The sequence below is a fragment of the Somniosus microcephalus genome, chromosome 1 (assembly GCF_052327205.1).
Source record: "Somniosus microcephalus isolate GS21.2 chromosome 1, FLI_Smic_1.0, whole genome shotgun sequence".
In the NCBI taxonomy this organism is placed as follows: domain Eukaryota; kingdom Metazoa; phylum Chordata; class Chondrichthyes; order Squaliformes; family Somniosidae; genus Somniosus; species Somniosus microcephalus.
The window spans coordinates 55328964-55354103 of record NC_140987.1 but is presented as its reverse complement, the minus strand read 5'-3'; the positions used below and the strand labels follow the sequence as shown (position 1 = coordinate 55354103).

General features: G+C 47.6%; 1 protein-coding gene across 3 annotated transcripts in view; it reads right to left on the bottom strand.

Moving 5' to 3' along the window:
- LOC147124090 (toll-like receptor 3) overlaps nucleotides 1-24355 on the bottom strand; it is a 38706-nt gene extending 14351 nt beyond the window's left edge. For 2 of the 3 annotated variants that reach the window (XM_085981545.1, XM_085981561.1), the window contains exons 1-4: nucleotides 23935-24355; nucleotides 23419-23551; nucleotides 16252-16723; nucleotides 4087-4278 (exon numbers count right to left, since the gene is read on the bottom strand). In XM_085981545.1, coding sequence (XP_085837671.1) covers nucleotides 4087-4278; nucleotides 16252-16692 — 633 coding nt within the window. In that variant the 5' untranslated portion in view covers nucleotides 16693-16723; nucleotides 23419-23551; nucleotides 23935-24355. The remainder of the gene's footprint in view (nucleotides 1-4086; nucleotides 4279-16251; nucleotides 16724-23418; nucleotides 23552-23934) is intronic. The other variant, XM_085981553.1, reaches the window with a different exon arrangement.
- Between the last annotated feature and the right edge of the window lie 785 nt (nucleotides 24356-25140).

Below are 25140 nucleotides of genomic sequence, written 5' to 3'. Positions count from 1 at the left end.
TTGAATTTTGTTGTTATGGAAGTCTGGAAAGGGCTGTTATTGTTGCTTCACTGGTAAATTCAAAATGAGAACAGCAAGATCTGATAGCACCTGCAGTTTGAGATACATGTAATTGTGGATTTAACCCTTATATGTGGCTCCGTGGAATGAGCTATTGAGGCTCACAAAGATGAAAAGCTTAAACACCACTGAATAATCTCACAAACGTCAGGTATGACCTGGATTTTCATTTACCTCTTCCCAGCCCTCCCATTCTCCTCAGCCTATATGTTGTTTGTAATTTAACAAGGCCTTAATAAGCAAAAGATTTAAAAAAAAACTTTTCACTGATTTCCATCAACTCATTTTGTTCCCAAAGGAGCAATGCTCAGAGAAACACATAGAAGTTACAACATGGAGACGGGCCATTCGGCCCAACCAGTCCGTGCCGGCATTTAGCATCCACGCGAGCAAATAGTCCAAATCGCATTCATCCACTCGGCTCTCGTATCCTTTCGGCCTCTTTCCCTTCATCTACCTATCTAATCTATTCTTGAGTGTCGGCATAGTTTCTGCCTGAGCCACTAACCCTGGAAGTGAATTCCACAGCCTCACAACTCTCTGCATAAAGAAGTTTCTCCTGCTCTCTGTTCCAAATCTCTCAATCTTTTATCTTTTAATTATGAGAGACAGTCTGCTTCTATCTATCCCAGCCCAAATTTTCAGAATTTTATCACATACTCTCTGTCACGTGTATAATATCGAACAAAAAAAAAGACGCAATTTTTCTTCATATTTTTAAACTCCTCATGCCAGGCAGCATCCTGGCGAATCTGAAACATGACAACTTCCATCAGGCTTGCACCACAGTTTACACATGTCTACCTTACTCCTTTAGTTTCCTGGATCACTGGGCCTGCTTCTGGGGAAGGTGGGACTTGTACAAGTCGGACGGGTTGCACCTGAACCAGAACGGGACAAATATCCTTGCGGGGAGGTTTGCTAGCACTGTTCGGGGGGGTTTAAACTAACTTGGCTGGGGGATGGGATACAGAGTGGAGCTATAATTAGGGGGTGATGTACAGCCAAATATAGAGGAAAAAATAAGTCAGACTGGAAGGCAGAGCAAATATGTAACGGCACAAGGGAGTAGGGCAAGGCTAAATGGCATTTATTTTAATGCAAGGAGTCTTACGGATAAGGTGGATGAACTGAAGGTGTTGATGAACACATGGGAGTATGATATTGTTGCTATCACGGAGACATGGTTGAGGGAGGGGCAAGACTGGCAGCTCAATATTCCGGGGTATAGAATCTTCAGGCGAGACGGGGGGGGGGGGGGGGGGGGGGGGGTAAAAGAGGGGGTGTCGCAATATTAATTAAGGAGTCAATTACTGCTGTAAGGAGGGATGATATATTAACAGGTTCCTCTAATGAGGCCATATGGGTTGAACTTAAAAACAAAAAAGGGGGCAAGCACTTTGCTGGGAGTGTACTATAGGCCCCCAAACAGCCAGGGGGAGATAGAAGAACAGATATGTAGGCAAATCTCAGAAGTGTGCAAATAATAGGGTAATTATAGTGGGGGATTTCAACTTCCCCAATATTAACTGGGATAGTCAAAGTGTGAAAGGCTTAGAGGGTGCAGAATTCTTAAAGTGCATCCAGGAGAGCTTTTTGAGCCAGCATGTAGAAAGTCCTACAAGAGGGGGCGGTACTGGACCTAATTCTAGGGAATGTGGCCGGGCAATTGGTAGAAGTGTTAGTAGGTGAGCACTTTGGTGACAGTGACCATAATTCGGTGAGATTTAAGGTAGTCATGGAAAAGGACAAGGATGGACCGGAAATAAAGGTTCTAAATTGGGGAAGGCCAATTTTAAATTGATAAGGCAGGATCTGGCCAATGTGGACAGGGATCAGCTACTTGAAGGAAAATCCACATCGGAGCAATGGGAGTCTTTCAGAAAGGAAATTGAGAGAGTACAATGGCAACATGTTCCCGTAAAGGTCAAGGGTGGGACCAACAAGCCCAGGGAACCTTGGATGTCAAGGGATATACGAGAATGGATTAGGGAAAAAAAGGGGGGCTTTTGGCAGATACAAAGGACTAAAGACAGAGGAAGCCCTAGAGGAGTATAAAAAGTGCAGGGGGATACTTAAAAAAGAAATTAGGAGAGCGAGGAGGGGCCATGAAATAACACTGGCGAGCAAAATAAAGGAAAATCCTAAGGTGTTTTATAAGTATATTAAGGGCAAGAGGATAACTAGGGAAGGAGTAGGGCCCATTAGGGACCAAAGTGGCAAACTGTGTGTAGAGCCAGAGGATGTAGGTGGGGTTTTAAATGAATTTTTTGCATCTGTGTTCACTATGGAGAAGGACAATGTGGACATAGAAATCGGGCAGGGGGACTGTGATATACTTGAACATATTAGCATCGAGAGGGAGGAGGTACTAGCGGTTTTAGCAGGCTTAAAAGTGGATAAATCCCCAGGCCCAGGCGAGATGTATCCCAGGCTACTATGTGAGGCAAAGGAGGAGATTGCAGGGGCTCCGACACAAATTTTCAGAACCTCTCTGGCCACAGGGGATGTGCCAGAGGACTGGAGAACAGCTAACGTAGTACCATTATTCAAGAAGGGTAGTAGGGATAAACCAAGGAATTACAGGCCAGTGAGCCTAACATCAGTGGTAGGGAAATTATTGGAAAAAATTCTGAGGGACAGAATTGGTCTCCACTTGGAGAGGCAGGGATTAATTAGGGATAGCCAGCATGGCTTTGTCAAGGGAAGATCATGTCTGACCAATTTGATTGCATTTTTCGAGGGGGTGACTAGGTGTGTGGATGAGGGTAGTGCAGTGGATGTGGTTTACATGGATTTCAGTAAGGCTTTTGATAAAGTCCCGCATAGGAGACTGGTCAGGAAGGTAAGAGCCCATGGGATCCAGGGTGTCTTGGCACATTGGATCCAAAACTAGCTTAGTGGCAGAAGGCAGAGGGTGATGGTGGAAGGTTGTTTTTGTGACTGGAAGCCTGTGTCCAGTGGGGTACCGCAGGGATCAGTGCTGGGTCCCTTGCTGTTTGTGGTCTACATTAATGATTTGGATGTGAATGTAAAAGGTATGATCAGTAAGTTCACAGATGACACGAAAATTGGTGGGGTGGTAAATAGCGAGGCGGGAAGCCTCAGGCTACAGGACGATATAGATGGGTTGGTCAGATGGGCGGAACAGTGGCAAATGGAATTTAACCCTGAAAAGTGTGAGGTGATGCATTTTGGATGGACTAACAAGGCAAGGGAATACACAATGAATGTTAAGACCCTAGGAAAGACAGAGGATCAGAGGGACCTTGGTGTGCATGTACATAGATCCCTGAAGGCAGCACAACAGGTGGATAAGGTGGTTAAAAAGGCAAATGGGATACTTGCCTTCATTAGCCGAGGCATAGAATATAAGAGCAGGGAGGTTATGATGGAGCTGTACAAAACGCTGGTAAGGCCACAGCTGGAGTACTGTGTGCAGTTCTGGTTGCCACACTATAGGAAGGATGTGATTGTTTTGGAGAGGATGCAGAGGAGATTTACCAGGATGTTACCTGGGCTGGAGCGCTTCAGCTATGAAGAAAGACTGGACAGGCTGGGGTTGTTTTCCTTGGAGGAGAAGGCTGAGGGGGGACCTGATTGAGGTATACAAAATTATAAGGGGCATAGATAGGGTGGATAGAAAGGAACTTTTCCCCTTAGTAGAGGGGTCAATAACAAGGGGGCATAGATTCAAGGTAAGGGGCAGGAGGTTTAGAGGGGATTTGAGGAGGAACTTTTTCACCCAGAGGGTGGTTGGAATCTGGAACTCACTGCCTGAAAGGGTGGTAGAGGCAGGAACCCTCACAACATTCAAGAAGCATTTGGATGAGCACTTGAAATGCCATTGCATACAAGGCTACGGACTAAATGCTGGAAAATGGGATTAGATTAGACAGGGCTTGATGGCCAGCGCGGACGCGATGGGCCGAAGGGCCTCTTTCTGTGCTGTATAACTCTATGACTCCTTAAATTAATGAGGTGGAAAGTATGGCCATAGATTGACTGTCAGCACAAAACTGTTACCTGAGTTAGCTTGTTGGAGGACAATTCGAGCTGATACAATGTGGTGTTGTTAAGAATGTCAAAATCGTCTGTCTTTAGCTGTGTAATTTTGTTCATAGACAATCCCAATCTTTGCAGCTTTTGCAACTGCTGCCGAGTTCCCAGTTTGGCAGAAACCAGTTTATTGTGAGACACATCCAGGATCGTCAAGTCCTTGAAAATAAAACATAATCTAGTTAGAACACAATAAATTTAGATACTGCTTATTTCCAACTATTTAAATCACCAATCAAATTCATCTAATTACAGCAGGGTGCATTTTCCTGACCTTTGCCTACAGGGAACGCCGAGTTCCCCGAGCGCAAAGTTCAGGAAAAAGTTGCAGAGCGCTGAATAACCAAATCCCCGGCCCTTTTACGTTGCCCTAGAATTTCCAGGCCTTCCCTGGTGGACGGAACTTGCCAAAAAAAGCCTTGTATTTCTATAGCGCCTTTCACAACATCACGACGTCCCAAAGCGCTTTACAGCCAATTAAGTACTTTTGAAATGTAGGAAACACAGAAGCCAATTTGTGCACAGAAAGCTCCCACAAACAGCAAACTGATAATGACCAGATTATCTGTTTCTGTTACGTTGATTGAGGGATAAATATTGGCCAGGACACTGGGGATAACTCCCCTGCTCTTCTTCGAAATAGTGTCGTGGGATGTTTTACGTCCACCTGAGAGAGCAGACAGGGCCTCGGTTTAACGTCTCATCTGCAAGACGGCACCTCCGACAGTGCAGCACTACCTCGGCACTGCACTGGAGTGTCAGCTTAGATTTTTGTGCTCAAGATTCTGACTCAGAGGCGAGAGTGCTACCTACTGAGTCACGGCTAACACAAGGGCAGTCAGAAGTCATGGGGTGGGAGGGAGCATTGCCAGCCGCCCACCTCATTTTCTTGTCATTTTACGGAGTGCCACCGCACCACCCGCCTCAGGATATTCAGACAGAATCAGAACCTGCTGACTGCTGATGTCTCAGGCTCCACACCCGTCTTTCCTTCCCATTTTCCTAGCCTTCGGTATTGATCTATTTTCGGGCTGTCGAACTGCACTCGCTTTTACCAGCTTCTCCTGTTTTAATTTCAGTGCTGATTTACCTCCTCCCTGCTATTCACGTTCTTTGCTTTTCTTATGTCTTTAACTATCTCCTCTTTCTTTTAAGAACATAGAAACATAGAAGACAGGAGCAGGAGTAGACCATTCGGCCCCTCGAGCCTGCTCCGCCATTCAATGCGATCATGGCTGATCTTCCAAATTCAGTACCCGGTCCCTGCTTTCTCCCCATAACCCTTGATCCCTTTAGCCTTAAGAAATATATCCAACTCCTTCTTGAATATATTTAATGAACTGGCCTCCACCGCCTTCTGTGGTAGAGAGTTCCACAGGTTCACTACTCTCTGGGTGAAGAAATTCCTCCTCATTTCTGTCCTAAATGGCCTATCCTTTATCCTTAGACTGTGTCCCCTGGTTCTGGACTCCCCGACCATCGGGAACATCCTCCCTGCATCTAGTCTGTCCAGTCCTGTCAGAATTTTATAAGTTTCAATGAGATCACCTCTCCATTCCTCTAAACTCCAGCGAGTACAAGCCCAATCGACCAAATCTCTCCTCATACGTCATTCCTGCCATCCCAGGTATCAGCCTGGTGAATCTTCGCTGAACTCCCTCCATGGCAAGAACATCCTTCCTCAGATAAGGCGCCCAAAACTGCACACAATACTCAAGGTGTGGTCTCATCAAGGCCCTGTACAACTGCAGCAAGACATCCCTGTTCCTGTACTCAAACCCTCTTGCTACGAAGGCCAAGATACCATTTGCCTTCTTAACCGCCTGCCGCACCTGCATGCTTACCTTCAGCGACTGGTGCACAAGGACACCCAGGTCTCGTTGCACTTCCCCTTCTCCCAATCTATTGCCATTTAGATAATAATCGGCCTTCCTGTTTTTGCCACCAAAGTGGAGAACCTCACATTTATCCACGTTATATTGCATCTGCCATGTTTTTGCCCAATCACCCAACATGTCCAAATCATACTGGAGTTTCTCGACATCCTCCTCACAGCAGACACACCCACCCAGCTTTGTGTCGTTTGCAAATTTGGAGATATTGCATCTAGTTCCCTTGTCTAGATCATTAATATATATTGTGAATAGCTGGGGTCCAAGGACCGATCCCTGCAGTACCCTACTAGTCACTGCCTGCCACTCGGAAAAAGAGCCATTTATTCCAACTCTTTGCTTTCTGTCTGCCAACCAGTTCTCTATCCAAGTCAATACCTTGCCCCCAATCCCATGTGCCTTAACTTTACATGCTAATCTCTTATGTGGGACCTTATCGAAGGCCTTCTGAAAGTCCAGATACACCACATCCACTGGTTCTCCCTTATCTATTTTACCAGTTACATCCTCAAAAAATTCCAGTAGGTTAGTCAAGCACGATTTACCTTTTGTGAATCCATGTTGACTTTGTCTGATCCTGTCACTGTTTTCCAAGTGCTCTGCTATTACATCTTTCATAATGGACTCTAGCATTTTCCCCACTACCGATGTCAGGCTTACCGGTCTGTAATTCCCCGTTTTCTCTCTACCACCTTTTTTGAATAGTGGGGTAACATTAGCTACCCGCCAATCCATGGGTACTGTCCCAGATTCCATCGAATGTTGGAAGATGATCAGCAATGCATCTACTATTTCTAGGGCCACTTCCTTAAGTACCCTAGGATGTAGATTATCAGGCCCTGGGGATTTATCGGCCTTCAATCCCCATCAATTTCCCTAACACCATTTCCCTACAAATACTGATTTCTTTCAGTTCCTCCCTTTCATCAGACCCTATGTTCCCCGGCATCTCTGGGAAGTGCTGGTCATTCCACGGATACTTGCTCTCATAATTTTATTTTCTCCCCTTTGTTATGGTTCTTGTTAATTGTTCATTTTTTCAGGATTGTCGCAGTAAACATTAACTGGTCTGGTTTCTTCACAAATGCTGACTGAACTGCAAAGAGTTTGCAACAGTTTGGGATATTACTTCAGATTTCCAGCATTTGTAGTTCTTATTTTCTAATTTTTAATCCATACTGTTACTATTTATTTGCTATCAATTTTATATTAAAAACGAACTGAATTAGTTTTCCTGACTATAAAATAAATCACATTTTATTTAATTATATTCGAACTTCACAAGCATAGGTAAATGTTACAGCTCCATCCAGTGGTAGCAAGTGGAAACTGCAATACCCTCGTACTGCAGTTCCCACTATCTGCCACTAGATGGAACTGTAATATTTACATCGTGGCAGAAAATGGATGCCGCAACAAATACAACTCGGTTCCTGGGGCGATCTGCATGTTTGGACCAGAACATGATTTGAAAAAAGTAATTCCATCAATTATGTGTAGATTATTACAGTGATTGCAGAATTCTTAAAGTGCATCCAGGAGAGCTTTTTGAGCCAACATGTAGAAAGTCCTACAAGAGAGGGGGCGGTACTGGACCTAATTCTGGGGAATGTAGCCGGGCAAGTGGTGGAAGTGTCAGTAGGAGAGCATTTTGGCGACAGTGACCACAATTCGGTGAGATTTAAGGTGGTCATGGAAAAAGACAAAGACGGCCCGGAAATAAGGGTTCTAAATTGGGGGAAGGCCGATTTTAATATGATAAGGCAGGATCTGGCCAAATTGGACTGGGAGCAGCTACTTATAGGAAAATCCGCATCAAAACAGTGGGAGACTTTCAGAAGGGAAATAGAGAGAGTACAACGCCAACATGTTCCTGTAAAGGTCAAGGGTGGGACCAACAAGCAAAGGGAACCTTGGATGACAAGGGATATACAAAAATGCATTAGAAATAAAAGGGGGGCTTTTGGCAGTTACAAAAGACTAAAGACGGAAGAAGCCCTAGAGGAGTATAAAAAATGCAGGGGCATACTTAAAAAAGAAATTAGGAGGGCGAGGAGGGGCCATGAAATAACACTGGCGAGCAAAATAAAGGAAAATCCTAAGATGTTTTATAAGTATATTAAGGGCAAGAGGATAACCAGGGAAAGGGTAGGGCCCATTAGGGACCAAAGTGGCAATCTGTGTGTAGAGCCAGATGATGTAGGCGGGGTTTTAAATGAATTTTTTGCATCTGTGTTCACTATGGAGAAAGACGATGCAGACATAGAAATCGGGCAAGGGGGCTGTGACATACTTGAACATATTAGCATCGAGAGGGAGGAGGTGCTAGCGGTTTTAGCAGGCCAAAAAGTGGATAAATCCCCAGGCCCAGACGAGATGTATCCCAGGCTGCTGTGGGAGGCAAAGGAGGAGATTGCAGGGGCTCTGACACAAATTTTCAGAACCTCTCTGGCCACAGGGGATGTACCAGAGGACTGGAGAACAGCTAACGTAGTACCATTATTCAAGAAGGGTAGCAGGGATAAACCAGGGAATTACAGGCCAGTGAGCCTAACATCTGTGGTAGGGAAATTATTGGAAAAAATTCTGAGGGACAAAATTAGTCTCCACTTGGAGAGGCAAGGATTAATCGGGGATAGTCAGCATGGCTTTGTCAAGGGTAAATCATGTCTGACAAATCTGATTGAATTTTTCGAGGGGGTGACTAGGGGGGTGGATGAGGGAAATGCTGTGGATGTGGTTTACATGGACTTCAGTAAAGCTTTTGACAAAGTCCCGCATAGGAGACTGGTCAAGAAGGTAAGAGCCCATGGGATCCAGGGTGCCTTGGCGCGTTGGATCATAAACTGGCTGAGTGGCAGGAGGCAGAGGGTGATGGTCGAAGGTTGCTTTTGTGACTGGAAGCCTGTGTCCAGTGGGGTACCTCAGGGTTCGGTGCTGGGTCCCTTGTTGTTTGTGATCTACATAAATGATTTGGATGAGAATGTAAAAGGTATGATCAGTAAGTTCGCAGATGACACGAAAATTGGTGGGGTGGTAAATTGTGAGGAGGAAAGCCTTAGGCTACAGGACGATATAGATGGGTTGGTCAGATGGGCGGAAAAGTGGCAAATGGAATTTAACCCTGAAAAGTGCGAGGTGATGCATTTTGGACGGACAAATAAGGCAAGGGAATACACAATGAGTGGTAGGACCCTAGGAAGTACAGAGGGTCAGAGGGACCTTGGTGTACATGTACATAGATCCCTGAAGGCAGCGGAACAGGTAGATAAGGTGGTTAAAAAGGCATATGGGATACTTGCCTTCATTAGCCGAGGCATAGAATATAAGAGCAGGGAGGTTATGATGGAGCTGTACAAAACGCTGGTGAGGCCACAGCTGGAGTAGTGTGTGCAGTTCTGGTCGCCTCACTATAGGAAGGATGTGATTGCTTTGGAGAGGGTGCAGAGAAGATTCACCAGGATGTTACCTGGGATGGAGCGCCTCAGCTATGAAGAGAGGCTGGACAGGCTGGGGTTGTTTTCCTTGGAGCAAAGAAGGCTGAGGGGGGACCTGATTGAGGTGTACAAAATGATGAGGGGCATAGATAGGGTAGACAAAGAGGAACTTTTCCCCTTAGTAGGGGGGTCAATAACAAGGGGGCATAGATTCAGGGTAAGGGGCAGGAGATTTAGAGGGGATTTGAGGAGGAACTTTTTCACCCAGAGGGTGGTTGGAATGTGGAACTCAATGCCTGAAAGGGTGGTAGAGGCAGGAACCCTCACAACATTCATGAAGCATTTGGATGAGCACTTGAAATGCCATTGCATACAAGGCTATGGACCAAATGCTGGAAAATGGGATTAGACTGGACAGGGATGGATGGGCGGCGCAGACACGATGGGCCGAAGGGCCTCTTTCTGTGCTGTAAAACTCTATGACTCTATGACTCTATTGTGCCATAAATGTCCATTCCTTTCCCTACATAACAATCGCGGCTGCATTTCAAGCTAATTCATTGCATGTGAAATGCTTTGGGATGTTTGAGAGATGTGATGAGGTGCTACAAAAATGCAATTCTTTTCTTTTTTTCCCCTGAATGAGGACATCAACAGGCACCAAATACACAGATAATTCTGGCTGTCTATACTGCTATTACAAAGAAATGGTGGGTGGGTGGCAGGGGGAAATAGCTCGCCAACAATATTATTACAATTTAAAACAAGTTTCAGAGAGTAATCTTAACAAAAAAGTTCAAATCAGGAATAGTAATTGACGGCGTTTTCCTCTTGAACATTATCTCAACCCCTCAATGAGGTTACTGCCAGATAGTTGCTCCCACCCAACCATATTGGCCCAGAAATTCGGGTCGGGGGCTTCCTGCGGGTGTAAGCCCTCGACCTGCACTTACCTACCGCGCCGGCCGTTGAGCTGTGGGCCCGCGTGGGATTCCGATCCTGGGCCTCCTCCAACTGCCGGCGCGCAGTGCTTGCGTATCCCAGGGGCGCAGTTAGTTCGATGCGTCCCCTGGGATCACGTGGGCCATGGGGAGCCAATCGGAGCAGGGAATGCTCCATTCATAAGTTTGACAGGAAGAGCTGTCAAAACTTAGAAATACTACGGGCCCCAAAACATCACTAAATCTTCAAATACATTTTTTTTTTTAAATCACATTTTTTAAATAAACTATAAATTACATGAAATAACTATTTTAAACAATAATTTAAATTTTTTTAAATTTTCTAACAGGGCTAAAAATAAACTTACCTTTCTTTAAAGTATTTAAAAATAGTAAACCTGTGGAAAAAATGTTTAAATTTTAATTTTAATTACCCCTGCTTTTTAAATGTGCAACTTCTGGAGACTTACCCTCCCGGGAAAACCTGCAAAAAAACGTAAGTTCGAGGTGCACGCGCTGCCTCTCCCGCGCACGCGTTCCACCTCTCAACCCCTTCTTTCAGGGGAACGGAAGTGCCGGTTTCCCGCGCATGCGCAGTGCATGCAGGAAACCGGCACTTCCATTGGGCCTACGGGCGAGTACCCCATGCGTACTCACCCGTGGAGACCCGAATTTCTGGGCCATTTATCTTTATTCAGACCCTGCAAGTGAGTATGCTGCACACTCCGGGAGTAGCATGTGCTTTCTAGGGGGTTACCCAAATCTGGATCATCTCCACTGCTAGTCCAAAGTTGAGGCTCCCTGTTAAAATGAATGGACCTGGGCTCGATGGGCTTACAGAATAAAGTAGGTGAGCAAGAGGGTCACAGGTTCAATCTACTAGAAGAGGCTATCCTGGCACCAAGGATCTGGGGGCACTGGGGAGGGAACTTTCATGATTTAGGAACATTGGAAGTAGTTCTAGGATCAAGGAGCCCTCGGAATGAGGTCTAGGCATTTGTGAGAACGGAGAGGAGATCTTGTGATCTTAGAGTGGGGGTTAATATGGGATGAGGTATCCTGAGGTCCAGCAGGGCTGAGAAGGGGGTTATGGAGATTATCACTCAGGTGGTGAAGGTGCAAATGACCCCTATTCTCTTGACTCACCAAGAGCAATATCACAAGATATATTATAAAGTCATGTCTCTTGTGCGTGTTTTGTACATCACAATCGCATATTTTTGCGTTCCACTTATGGCATCAAGTCAAACATGGGCAAGGAAACCTCCTGCTAATTACCACCTACCGCCCTCCCTCAGCTGATGAATCAGTACTCCTTCATGTTGAACACCAATTGGAAGAAGCACTGAGAGTAGCAAGGGCACAAAATGTCCTCTGGGTGGGGGACTTCAATGTCCATCACCAAGAGTGGCTCGGTAGCACCACAACTGACCGAGCTGGCCGAGTCCTAAAGGACATAGCTGCCAGACTGGGTCTGCGACAGGTGGTGAGGGAACCAACAAGAGGGAAAAACCTACTTGATCTCGTCCTCACCAATCTACCTGTTGCAGATGCATCTGTCCATGACAGCATTGGTGGAAGTGACCACCGCACAGTCCTTGTGGAGACGAAGTCCCGTCTTAATGTTGAGGATACCCTCCACCATGTTGTGTGGCACTACCACCGTGCAAAATGGGACAGATTTCGAACAGATCTGGCAACTCAAAACTGGGCATCCATGAGGTGCTGTGGGCCATCAGCAGCAGCAGAATTGTATTCAACCACAATCTGTAACCTCATGGCCCGGCATATCCCTCATTCTACCATTACCATCAAGCCGGGAGATCAACCCTGGTTTAACGAAGAGTGCAGGAGAGCATGCCGGGAACAGCACCAGGCATACCAAAAAATGAGGTGTCAGCCTGGTGAGGCTACAACACAGGACTACTTGCATGCCAAACAACGGAAGCAACATGCGATAGACAGAGCTAAGCGATCGCACAACCATCGGATCAAATCAAAGCTCTGCAGTCCTGCCACATCCAGTCGTGAGTGGTGGTGGACAATTAAACAGTTAACAGGAGGAGGAGGCTCCAAAAATAGCCCCATCCTCAATGATGGTGGAGCCCAGCACGTGAGTGCAAAAGACAAGGCTGAAGCATTTGCAACTATCTTCAGCCAGAAGTGCCGAGTGGATGATCCATCTCGGCCTCCTCCTGAGGTCCCCAGCATCACAGATGCCAGTCTTCAGCCCATTCAATTCACTCCACGTGATGTCAAGAAACGGCTGAAGATACTGGATACTGCAAAGGCTATGGGCCCCGACAACATTCCGGCAATAGTACTGAAGACTTGTGCTCCAGAACTAGCTGCGCCCCTAGCCAAGCTGTTCCAGTACAGCTACAACACTGGCAACTACCCAGCAATGTGGAAAATTGCCCAAGTATGTCCTGTCTACAAAAAGCAGGACAAATCCAACCCGGCCAATTACCGTCCCATCAGTCTACTCTCAATCATCAGCAAAGTGATGGAAGGTGTCATCAACAGTGCTATCAAGCGGCACTTACTCAGCAATAACCTGCTAACTGACGCCCAGTTTGGGTTCCACCAGGGCCACTGAGCTCCTGACCTCATTACAGCTTTGGTCCAAACATGGACAAAAGAGCTGAACTCAAGAGGTGAGGTGAGAGTGACTGCCCTTGACATCAAGGCAGCATTTGATCGAGTGTGGCATCAAGGAGCCCTAGCAAAACTGAAGTCAATGGGAATCAAGGGGGAAACTCTCCATTGGTTGGAATCATACCTAGCACAAAGGAAGTTGGCTGTGGTTGTTGGAGGTCATTCATCTCAATCACATGACATCACTGCAGGAGTTCCTCAGGGCAGTGTCCTAGGCCCAACCATCTTCAGCTGTTTCATCAATGACAGTCCCTCCATCATAAGGTCAGAAGTGGGGATGTTCGCTGATGATTGCACACTGTTCAGCACCATTCGAGACTCGTCAGATACTGACGCAGTCCGTGTCCATATGCAGCAAGACCTGGACAACATTCAGACTTGGGCTGACAAGTGGCAAGTAACAAGTAACATTCGTACCACACAAGTGCCAGGCAATGACCATCTCCAACAAGCGAGACTCTAACCATCTCCCCTTGACATTCAATGGCATTACCATCGTTGAATCCCCCACTATCAACATCCTGGGGGTTACCATTGATCAGAAACTGAACTGGACCAGCCATATAAATACTTTGGCTGCAAGAGCAGGCCAGAGACTGGGAATTCTGCGGCGAGTGTCTCACCTCCTGACTCCCCAAAGCCTTTCCACCATCTACAAGGCACAAGTCAGGAGTGTGATGGAATACTCTCCACTTGCCTGGATGAGTGCAGCTCCAACAACACTCAAGAAGCTCGACACCATTCAGGATAAAGCAGCCCGCTTGATTGGCATTCCATCCACCACCTTCAACATTCACTCCCTCCACCACCGGCGCACTGTGGCTGCAGTGTGTACCATCTACAAGATGCACCGCAGCAACTCGCCAAAGCTCCTTCAACAGCACCTTCTAATCCCGCGACCTCTACCACTTAGAAGGACAAGGGCAACAGACGCATGGGAACATCACCACCTACAAGTTCCCCTCCAAGCCACACACCATCCTGACTTGGACCTGTATCGCCGTTCCTTCCTTGTCGCTGGGCCAAAATCCTGGAACTCCCTTCCTAACAGCATTGTGGGTGTACCTACACCATATGGACTGCAGCGGTTCAAGAAGGCGGCTCATCACCATCTTCTCAAGGGCAGTTAGGGATGGGCAATAAATGCAGGCCTAGCCAGCCAGCGATGCCCACATCCCATCAATGAATTAAAAAATACCAGATTGGCTCAAAAATATGTATAAAAAAACAGCAACAATTTACAACTGAGCAGGCAGGAACCCAATAATCAGATCTCACTGCAAGAGTTCCTCAGGGTGGTGTTCTACACCCAACTATCTTCAGCTACATTATCAATGACCTTCCCTCCATCATAAAGTCAGAAGTGAGGCTGATCGCTGATAAGTGCATAGTGTTCAGCTCCATTGGCAATTCTACAGCCAATGAAATACTTTTGACATGTAGTCATTGTTGTAGGAAAATATGGCAGCCAACTGACGCACAGCCAGGTTCCACAAACATCAATGAGTTAAGTGACCAGATAATCTGTTTTAGTGATGTTGGCCAGGACACAGAGAACTTCCTTGCACTTCTTTGAATAGTCACATGGGATTTTTTTTTTTTTTTTACATCCACTCGAGAAGCCAGATAGACTAAAAACAGAAAATGCTGGAAATACTCAGCAGGTCAGGCAGCATCTGTGGACGCAGTATTTTGTGTTAACGTTTCAGGTCGATGACCTTTCGTCAGACCTTGGTTTAACATATCATCCAAAAGATGGCAGCTCTGACAGTGCAACGCTCCTCAGTACTGCACTGAAGTGCCAGCCTCTATTATGAGCTGAAGTCTCTGTAATGGTGATTGAACCCATGATCTTCTGACTCAGTATTACCAGGGTTGGCACACTATGTACTGTGTGGATTTAAGAAATATGCTGAATCACTGCAACACAAAAGGACCACACAACCTTTACCATAGCACTGCCTACTGATTTTCTAGTTATTTATTCTTCAACTGGAATGCTGGGGCTAGTACTTGAGTGTTGTAACCACAAGTCTCCTATGGATTCAATATCCATGCTACATTATAGAATTCAATCCTAACATTTAAGGTATAAATTCCCAATAAAGTACATGAATAATGAGGTAATGTGTTGCCAATGGAGATGTGTAGCAGAGGCTTTTACTGGCACCTCCCACTCAATGTCACTGCTGCTAGCAACATAAGTGGATTTCCCATCAGTGAGCAGGTTTTTTGGCCGCTGGTGAGCTGTGTGGTTGAAATACTCCGGCTACACCATGCAACCCAGTGAAGCTTTCAAGCAAAAGCAAAATACTGCGGCTGCTGGAAATCTGAAATAAAAACAGAAAATGCCTGAAATACTCAGCAGGTCAGGCAGCATCTGAGGAGAGAGAAACAGAGTTAACGCTTCAGGTCGATGACCTTTCGTCAGAACTGGAAAAAGTTAGAGATGTAGTCCGTAAGCGTGACTCCGAGCTTCCGGTCGCCTGTCACTTTAATTCTCCCCTCCACTGCCACTCTGATCTCTCCATCCTCGGCCTCTTACACTGTTGCAACGAAGCTCAACGTAAGCTTGAGGAACAGCACCTCATCTTTCGATTAGGCACTTTACAGCCTTCTGGGCTCAACATAGAGTTCAACAATTTCAGATCATAACCTCGGCCCCTATTTTTTCAGATGGCAGCTGTTGATGATTCTGCCATTCCCATTTACAGCTCTTCTGGACCCATCTTTTGTTTCTTCGCTTGTCCCATTACCATCTCCTTTTGCTTTGTACCATCATACCTTTTGTCTTTTAATCTCTCCTGCCTTCCACCCTATCACAGAGACCTTCCCTTTTGTCCTTTCCTCACTTCCCCTCGTTCCCTGCCTCTACATTTGCTTAAAATCTGTTACATCTCTAGCGTTTTCCAGTTCTGACAAAAGGACATCGACCTGAAACGTTAACTCTTGTTTCTCTCTCCACAGATGCTGCCTGACCTGCTGAGCATTTCCAGCATCTTCTGTTTCTATTTGAAGCTTTAAAGCAATAGCAGATATGTGCAAGGTCATATGTGGACAGCTACATTACAAGCAGAATTGGGCGCTTCGGATAGTGACCTGCAATATTAACAGGGCAGTTTCTACAGCAGTTCCGCAACTTAAGTATGCTATGAAGTGCTATTGCATTTTGCTAAACCCAGTAGTAGAAGTACTAACTCTTACCTGAAGGCTTTCGAAAGGGTCGCCTGTGATCTGCTTGACTCTATTGAACTGTAAATACAGTTCAGTCAGGTTGCTGCAGTAATGGAAATAACGTACAGACAGCTGAGATAACTGATTGTGTTCCAGCCGCAACACTTGCAGAGATGGCAGAACTTGGCATAGGTTCCCGTCGATTTTAGGAATGACATTGTACCCAGCATTCAAAGCTTGAAGCTGCCTGTACTTGGATAGTGTAGAAGTTGGTAACTGCCTCAGCTGGTTATGGGAGAGATTTAGCACTGTGATGTTGACAGGAAGGTCTGAAGGGATCTCTGAGAGTTTCAAGTGACTGCAATCAGCGACCACATCATTTATCTTACATTGGTTTTCAGAGGCTATGGCACCAAGATACAATAAAGCAAGCCCAACACATAAAGTGAAGGCCTGAAAATGCATTTTCATCTGCTGGATGTGGAGTCTTCAACATCTCATTCTACGAAAAAGAAATGCACAATTATTAGTATTCCAGTATCTTACTTTAAATTGTGTTTAAATTGTGCTTATGGCAGTTAATCTAAATTTATTGCACAAATTTTTATGAAAGAAAATATCATAGACCAATATAAAACCTCAAATAATACAACACCCATTTATTATAATGGATTTCAAACTGCCTCTTTTTGCCCCGTTACAAAGTCACTTAAAGCGGTTCAACAATGTGGCAAAAATTAAACTGCAGTGTGATTTATAACATAGAAGATAGGAGCAGGAGTAGGCCATTCAGCCCCTCGAGCCTGTTCCGCCATTTAATGAGATCATGGCTGATCATCCAAATTCAGTACCCTGTCCCTGCTTTCTCCCCATATCCCTTGATCCCTTTAGCCTTAAGAAATATATCTAACTCCTTCTTGAATATATTTAATAAGTTGGCCTCAACTGCCTTCTGTGGTAGAGAATTCCACAGGCTCACCACTCTCTGGGTGAAGAAATTCCTCCTCATCTCAGTCCTAAATGGTTTACCCCTTATCCTTAGACTGTGACCCCTGGTTCTGGACTCCCCCGCCATCGGGAACATCCTTCCTGCATCTAGTCTGTCTAGTCCTGTCAGAATTTTATAAGTTTCAATGAGATCCCCTCTCATTCTTCTAAACTCTAGCGAATATAAGCCTAATCGACCCAATCTCTCTTCATACATTATTCCTACCATCCCAGGTCTGGTGAATCTTCGCTGCGCCAAAACTGCACACAATACTCAAGATGTGGTCTCACCAAGGCCCTGTACAACTGCAGCAAGACATCCTTGCTCCTGTACTCGAATCCTCTCGCTATGAAGGCCAACATACCATTTGCCTTCTTAACTGCCTGCTGCACCTGCATGCTTACCTTCAGCGACTGGTGCACAAGGACACCCAGGTCTTGTTGCACTTCCCCTTCTCCCAATCTATTGCCGTTCAGATAATAATCTGTCTTCCTGTTTTTGCCACCAAAGTGGATAACCTCGCATTTATCCACATTATACTGTATCTGCCATGCATCTGCCCAATCACCCAACCTGTCCAAATCATACTGGAGTTTCTCTGCATCCTCCTCACAGCACACACGCCCACCCAACTTTGTGTCATCTGCAAACTTGGAGATATTACATCTAGTTCCCTCGTCTAGATCATTAATATATATTGTGAATAGCTGGGGTCCTAGCACCGATCCCTGCGGTACTCCACTAGTCACTGCCTACCACTCGGAAAAAGACCCGTTTATCCCAACTCTTTGCTTCCTGCCTGCAACCAGTTCTCTAGCCAAGTCAGTATCTTGCCCCCAATCCCTTGTGCTTTAACTTTACACGCTAATCTCTTATGCGGGACCTTATCGAAAGCCTTCTGAAAGTCCAAATACACTACATCCACTGGTTCTGCCTTATCTATTCTACCAGTTACATCCTGAAAAAATTCCAGTAGATTAGACAAGCATGATTTACCTTTTGTAAATCCATGTTGACTTTGTCCGATCCTGTCACTGTTTTCCAAGTGCTCTGCTATTACATCTTTTATAATGGACTCTAGCATTAACCGCGATAAACTGAATATTAGGGGTATTTAAGTAAATGCATAGTGCACAAGGAAGTGAAATGTGATGCGCCTCAATAACTTCAAGGCTCAAAGTTAACTGGATAAAACAAGGCTTTTATTAGCAAAGAAAGATGCCTGTGTCTTCACCTAGCATTCTGCTGTTCTGCTGCAAGACAAGCCTGGGCTTGTCTTAAGTAGGGCCAGGTATGGGTGGAGCCGACACACCCAATGGGGAGAAAGGGGGCGGTGCACTATATACAATACAAGGTAAAACACAGGAGCAGGCAATACAAACACAGGAGCAGGCAATACAATATATGTAGTTAAATACAGAGTCTGATGAATGACATATTTCATCACATTCACCCCTTCTACAGATTTAGTCTGTCCGAGGGTGTGATAGTCCTCTGTGACTGACGTAACGGTTGCGGTGCCGCGGGTGCCGGCTGGGTGTCCCGGATGACCTCCTGGGTCTCTGCCGGGGGCGCCACCGAGGTTGTTGAAGGAGTAGGTGGTGGGGGTACCGTTGGCTGGTGTTCTTCCGGGGGTGATGAAAGAATAGTGGGTGGAGTGGGTGGGTAATAGTTGTTGTGGTTGTTGTTGTCGTTGTTGCTGTTGTTACCGGCTGGGGTGAGGTCTTTTATGGACACAGTGTCCTCCCGTCCGTCGGCGTGCTGGACATACGCATATTGTGGGTTGGCGTGGAGCAGGTGCACTGGCTCCACGAGAGGGTCCGTTTTGTGGCCCCTCACATGCTTCCACAAAAGTACCGGACCTGGGGTGGAGAGCCATGACGGTATGGATACGCCCGAGGTGGATTTCCGGGGAAACACAAACATTAGCTCATGAGGCATGGCATTAGTGGCGGTACACAATAGTGACCGTATTGAGTGGAGCACATCTGGGAGGACTTCCTGCCAGCGGGAGATAGGGAGGCCCTTGGTCCTTAGAGTTAGGGTGACTGCCCTCCATACTGTCCCGTTCTCTCGCTCCACCTGACCGTTACCCCGGGGGTTGTAGCTGGTGGTACGGCTCGTGGCAATCCCCTTGGACAGCATGTACTGGCGTAGCTCTTCACTCATGAAGGACGCCCCCCTATCCGTGTGGATATAGCTTGGCATACCGAACAGGCAGTTGAGGCATTTAATGACCGTGGCGCTGGTCATGTCTGGGCAGGGGAAGGCGAATGGGAAACGGGAGTATTCGTCCACAATGTTCAGGAAGTAAACATTGCGGTCGACGGACGGGAGGGGGCCCTTGAAATCTAAGCTAAGCCGCTCAAAGGGCCGTGTAGCTTTGATTAGGTGGGCTCTATCAGGGCGGTAGAACCAAGGCTTGCACTCAGCGCAAGTGCGGCAGTTCCTGGTCAGAGACCGAACTTCCTCAATCGAGTAGGGTAAGTTGCGGGACTTTATGAAGTGGAACAGCCGTGTGACCCCTGGGTGGCAGAGGTCGTTGTGGAGGGTCTGTAGCCGATCCCCGGTGGCGTTGGCACACATCCCTCGTGAGAGGGCGTCGGGGGATTCGTTAAGGGCCCCCGGCCGGTATATGATGTCGTACTCGAAGGTGGAGAGCTCGATCCGCCACCTAAGAATCTTATCATTTTTAATCTTCCCCCTCTGTTTATTATTGAACATAAACACTACCGACCGCTGGTCGGTAAGTAGGGTGAAGCGTTTGCCGGCTAGGTAGTGCCGCCAGTGGCGCAATGCCTCCACGATGGCTTGGGCCTCCTTTTCCACGGAGGAGTGTCTGATCTCGGGCCCCTGGAGGGTCCTCGAGAAGAAAGCTACGGGCCGCCCCGCCTGGTTGAGGGTGGCCGCCAAGGCAAAGTCAGACGCATCACTTTCCACTTGAAAGGGAGTGTTCTCGTCCACTGCCTGTAGCGTGGCCCGCTCAATATCCTGCTTAATGCTTTTGAAGGCAGCATGGGCCTCAGCAGAGAGCGGGAAAGAGGATGCTTTCAAGAGGGGGCGGGCTTTATCGGAGTAGTTAGGGACCCATTGGGCATAATACGAGAATAACCCCAGGCACCTTTTCAGGGCTTTGGGAGTGTTGGGCAGGGGCAGCTCCCGTAGGGGGCGCAATCGGTCGGGGTCTGGTCCGACTTCCCCATTCTCCACCACGCTGCCTAGTATGCAGAGGCGCGTGGTGTTGAAAACGCACTTGTCCTCGTTGTAAGTGAGGTTGAGTTTTTGTGCGGTTTTCAGAAACCTCGCGAGGTTTGAGTCGTGGTCCTGTTGGTTGTGGCCGCAGATGGTGACGTTGTCGAGATAGGGGAAGGTTGCCTGCAAGTGGTGGTCGTCGACCATGCGGTCCATCGCCCTCTGAAAGACCGAGACCCCATTCGTCACCCCAAAGGGGACTCTGAGGAACTGGTAGAGGCGTCCGTTTGCCTCGAAGGCGGTGTACGAACGGTCCTCTGGTCTGATAGGGAGCTGGTGGTACGCTGACTTGAGGTCGATAGTGGAGAACACCCGGTATTGGTCGATTTGGTTCACCATCTCGGATATGCGGGGTAGCGGGTAGGCGTCTAGTTGGGTATAGATGTTGACTGTTTGACTATAGTCAATCACCATCCGCTTCTTCTCGCCACCAACACCGCCGGGGCCCTGCTCTCCCCCCAGAAGCCCTACGACCGCCGCGACGCATCGGGGCCCCAAATGCTACTTCTGCGGGCAGCCGAAGCACACCAGGAACCTGTGCCCGGCGAAAGGCACCACCTGCTGTAAGTGCGGTAAGAAGGGGCACTTTGGGAAGGTGTGCAGAGGGAACCCCGCAGGCAAACCCGCCACCGCCGCGTGCGCGCCATGGGAGCGGCCATCTTGGACGCCATCTTGTCCGACCTCGTGGGGTCCGCCATCTCGCGAGCAGACATCGTGGACGCCATCTTTCCCGACCTCGTGTGGCCCACCATCTTGTCCCGATCAGGGCCCTACAGTGGCGTCGATCACAGTGGACCAGTCCAGACCGCACCCACTATCCAAATCGATGGTGGACATCGAGGTAAACGGGTGCAAGGTTAAATGTTTAATTGACAGCGGGAGCACGGAGAGCTTCATTCACCCTGGCCTGGTACAACAACTCTCTCTAACTATAGTCCCTACTCAGGGCACGATCTCTATGGCCGACAAAACCCAGATATCGACTATTGCGGGTTACTGCGCGGTACGATTGTCCGTTAAAGGCACTGTATATAATAATTTTAAACTGTTAATTATGAAGGATTTATGTGTGAGCGTGATCTTGGGCCTGGATTTTCAGTGCCACCACCAAAGCATCACGCTCAATTTCGGTGGGACCCAGCCGCCCCTCACAGTGTGCGGTCTGGCTACCCTGAAGGTAAAGCCGCCTTCGCTATTCGTGAACCTTACCCCTAACTGCCGGCCAATAGCGACCAAAAGCAGGAGGTACAGCTGGGAGGACAAGCGGTTTATCGCGACCGAGGTAGACAGGCTCCTGAGGGAGCGCATTATTGAACGCAGCAACAGCCCGTGGCGCGTCCAAGTGGTGGTGGTGAGGGGTAGCGAGAAGAAGCGGATGGTGATTGACTATAGTCAGTCAACATCTATACCCAACTAGACGCCTACCCGCTACCCCGCATGTCCGAGATGGTGAACCAAATCGCCCAATACCGGGTGTTCTCCACTATCGACCTCAAGTCAGCGTACCACCAGCTCCCTATCAGACCAGAGGACCGTTCGTACACCGCCTTCGAGGCAAACGGACGCCTCTACCAGTTCCTCAGAGTCCCCTTTGGGGTGACGAATGGGGTCTCGGTCTTTCAGAGGGCGATGGACCGCATGGTCGACGACCACCACTTGCAGGCAACCTTCCCCTATCTCGACAACGTCACCATCTGCGGCCACAACCAACAGGACCACGACTCAAACCTCGCGAGGTTTCTGAAAACCGCACAAAAACTCAACCTCACTTACAACGAGGACAAGTGCGTTTTCAACACCACGCGCCTCTGCATACTAGGCAGCGTGGTGGAGAATGGGGAAGTCGGACCAGACCCCGACCGATTGCGCCCCCTACGGGAGCTGCCCTTGCCCAACACTCCCAAAGCCCTGAAAAGGTGCCTGGGGTTATTCTCGTATTATGCCCAATGGGTCCCTAACTACTCCGATAAAGCCCGCCCCCTCTTGAAAGCATCCTCTTTCCCGCTCTCTGCTGAGGCCTATGCTGCCTTCAAAAGCACTAAGCAGGATATTGAGCGGGCCACGCTACAGGCAGTGGACGAGAACACTCCCTTTCAAGTGGAAAGTGATGCGTCTGACTTTGCCTTGGCGGCCACCCTCAACCAGGCGGGGCGGCCCGTAGCTTTCTTCTCGAGGACCCTCCAGGGGCCCGAGATCAGACACTCCTCCGTGGAAAAGGAGGCCCAAGCCATCGTGGAGGCAGTGCGCCACTGGCGGCACTACCTAGCCGGCAAACGCTTCACCCTACTTACCGACCAGCGGTCGGTAGTGTTTATGTTCAATAATAAACAGAGGGGGAAGATTAAAAATGATAAGATTCTTAGGTGGCGGATCGAGCTCTCCACCTTCGAGTACGACATCATATACCGGCCGGGGGCCCTCAACGAATCCCCCGACGCCCTCTCACGAGGGATGTGTGCCAATGCCACCGGGGATCGGCTACAGACCCTCCACAACGACCTCTGCCACCCAGGGGTCACACGGCTGTTCCACTTCATAAAGTCCCGCAACTTACCCTACTCGATTGAGGAAGTTTGGTCTCTGACCAGGAACTGCCGCACTTGCGCTGAGTGCAAGCCTCGGTTCTACCGCCCTGATAGAGCCCACCTAATCAAAGCTACACGGCCCTTTGAGCGGCTTAGCTTAGATTTCAAGGGCCCCCTCCCGTCCGTCGACCGCAATGTTTACTTCCTGAACATTGTGGACGAATACTCCCGTTTCCCATTCGTCTTCCCCTGCCCAGACATGACCAGCGCCACGGTCATTAAATGCCTCAACAGCCTTGTTTTATCCAGTTAACTTTGAGCCGTGAAGTTATTGAGGCGCATCTTTTATAATGGACTCTCGCATTAACCGCGCTAAACTGAATATTAGGGGTATTTAAGTAAATGCATAGTGCACAAGGAAGTGAAATGTACCTGCAAAGTGAAAACTGGAAACCACACTTCTTTAATTGTGCACAGTTTTGGTTCCCATTCCTTTTAAAAAGGAGTCAAAAGGCAGCAATGGTGGTTGCAGCCTAACACCACTGAACTGCAGAAGCCGAGCCCGCTGCCAGTGACAACGAGAGTAAAAAAAAAGATATTTACAGTTTAGTAAGACACAACAACAGGTTAGCACAAAAAAAATAGTACAACAGGCGCTATTCTTGCACACAGATTAAAATAAAAATCACCCGAGCGGACTTCAATCCAGGGAGCAATCTTGACGCTGCGTGACAAGGGGGCAGGAGGTAATCCGCAGCCTCCGCAGCCGGTCTCGCCTCCACCGCCCGCCCAGAACCTCGCCAGTCTCGGGGGAAGTCCTGGGAAGGGGCGGTTGTTGCAGGCTATGGGAGGGGGCCGATCGCAACTCCTGGGGAGTCGGAAGAGCACTCCTGCTCCACAGAAACCTTTTGTTTTAAAAATTAAAAAAATAAATGTTTCAAAACCTACCTTTGGATGGCAGCTCCCGGAGCCACTGAAGAGTCCTGAGGGAGGGGAGGGCAAGACTCGACGCGTAAATACAGTTCAGTCAGGTTGGTGCAAGTCATAGAAATAATGTACAGACAGCTGATTAAGTGATTGTGTTCCAGCCCCAGCACTTGCAGGGATGGCAGGACTTGGCACAGCTTCCCATCGATTTTAGGAATGACGTGGCACCCAGCATTCAAAGCTTGAAGCTGACTGCACTTGGACAGGAAGAGGGGAAAGAACAAAATTTGCGATTTCTAAAAGGGATACTCACCAGGCATTGGGCCCCTCATTTCCATATTCAAGGGGCCGAACGCCTACTTTATGCATCGCCTGGGGCCCCTAAAATGTACCACCTCACATTTACTGACATTGAATTCCATCCTCCTTTTTGCCCATTCCACCATCTTATCAATATCCCCTTGCAGCTTCCTTTGGTTCTCAAAATTACTTACTGTGCCTCCCATTTTAGAATCTTCTGCAAAGTTGGATGCCACGCCCTCTTGCCCTATATCCAACTCATTGATGTACAGTGAGCAGAAGTGGTCCCAGAATAGAACTGTAAGAGGCACTGCTGCCCACTTCAAACCACTCTAAACTGACCTTAATCTCCACTCTCTGTTCCTTTCCTTCTAACCAGTTTCTAATCCAATTTTCTACCCTTCCCCTAATTCCATACCCCTTAATCTTCTCCAATAGTCTGCGTGGTACCTTGTCAAAGGCTTTCTGAAAGTCCATGTACACCACATCTTCTGTATTTCCACCATCCACCATACCTGTCACCTCATTAAAGGACTCTATCAGGTTTGTTATGCACAATCTTCCTTTCTGAGATCTGTGCTGGCTACTTCATATTGGCAAGTGTTCTCGGCCAATGTTTGTACCTCAACAAACACCCACAAAAACTGATTAACTAAGCAATCACCTCATTGCTGTTTGCGGGACCTTTCTGGGTGCTAATTAACTTTGACATTTTACTATGTTAAAGGCACTATATAAATGCAAGTTGTTGTACAGTTGCCTACAAAACAACAATGAATACGCTTCAAAAGTAAATGATTAGCTATGAAGTGCTTTGGGGCATCCTGAAAATATGGAAAGGCACTATATAAATGCAAGTTCTTTCTTTTAACTCCAGATTCACTTAAAAGACATTAGTGGCAATGTGAAATTAAACCACTTTGCTCC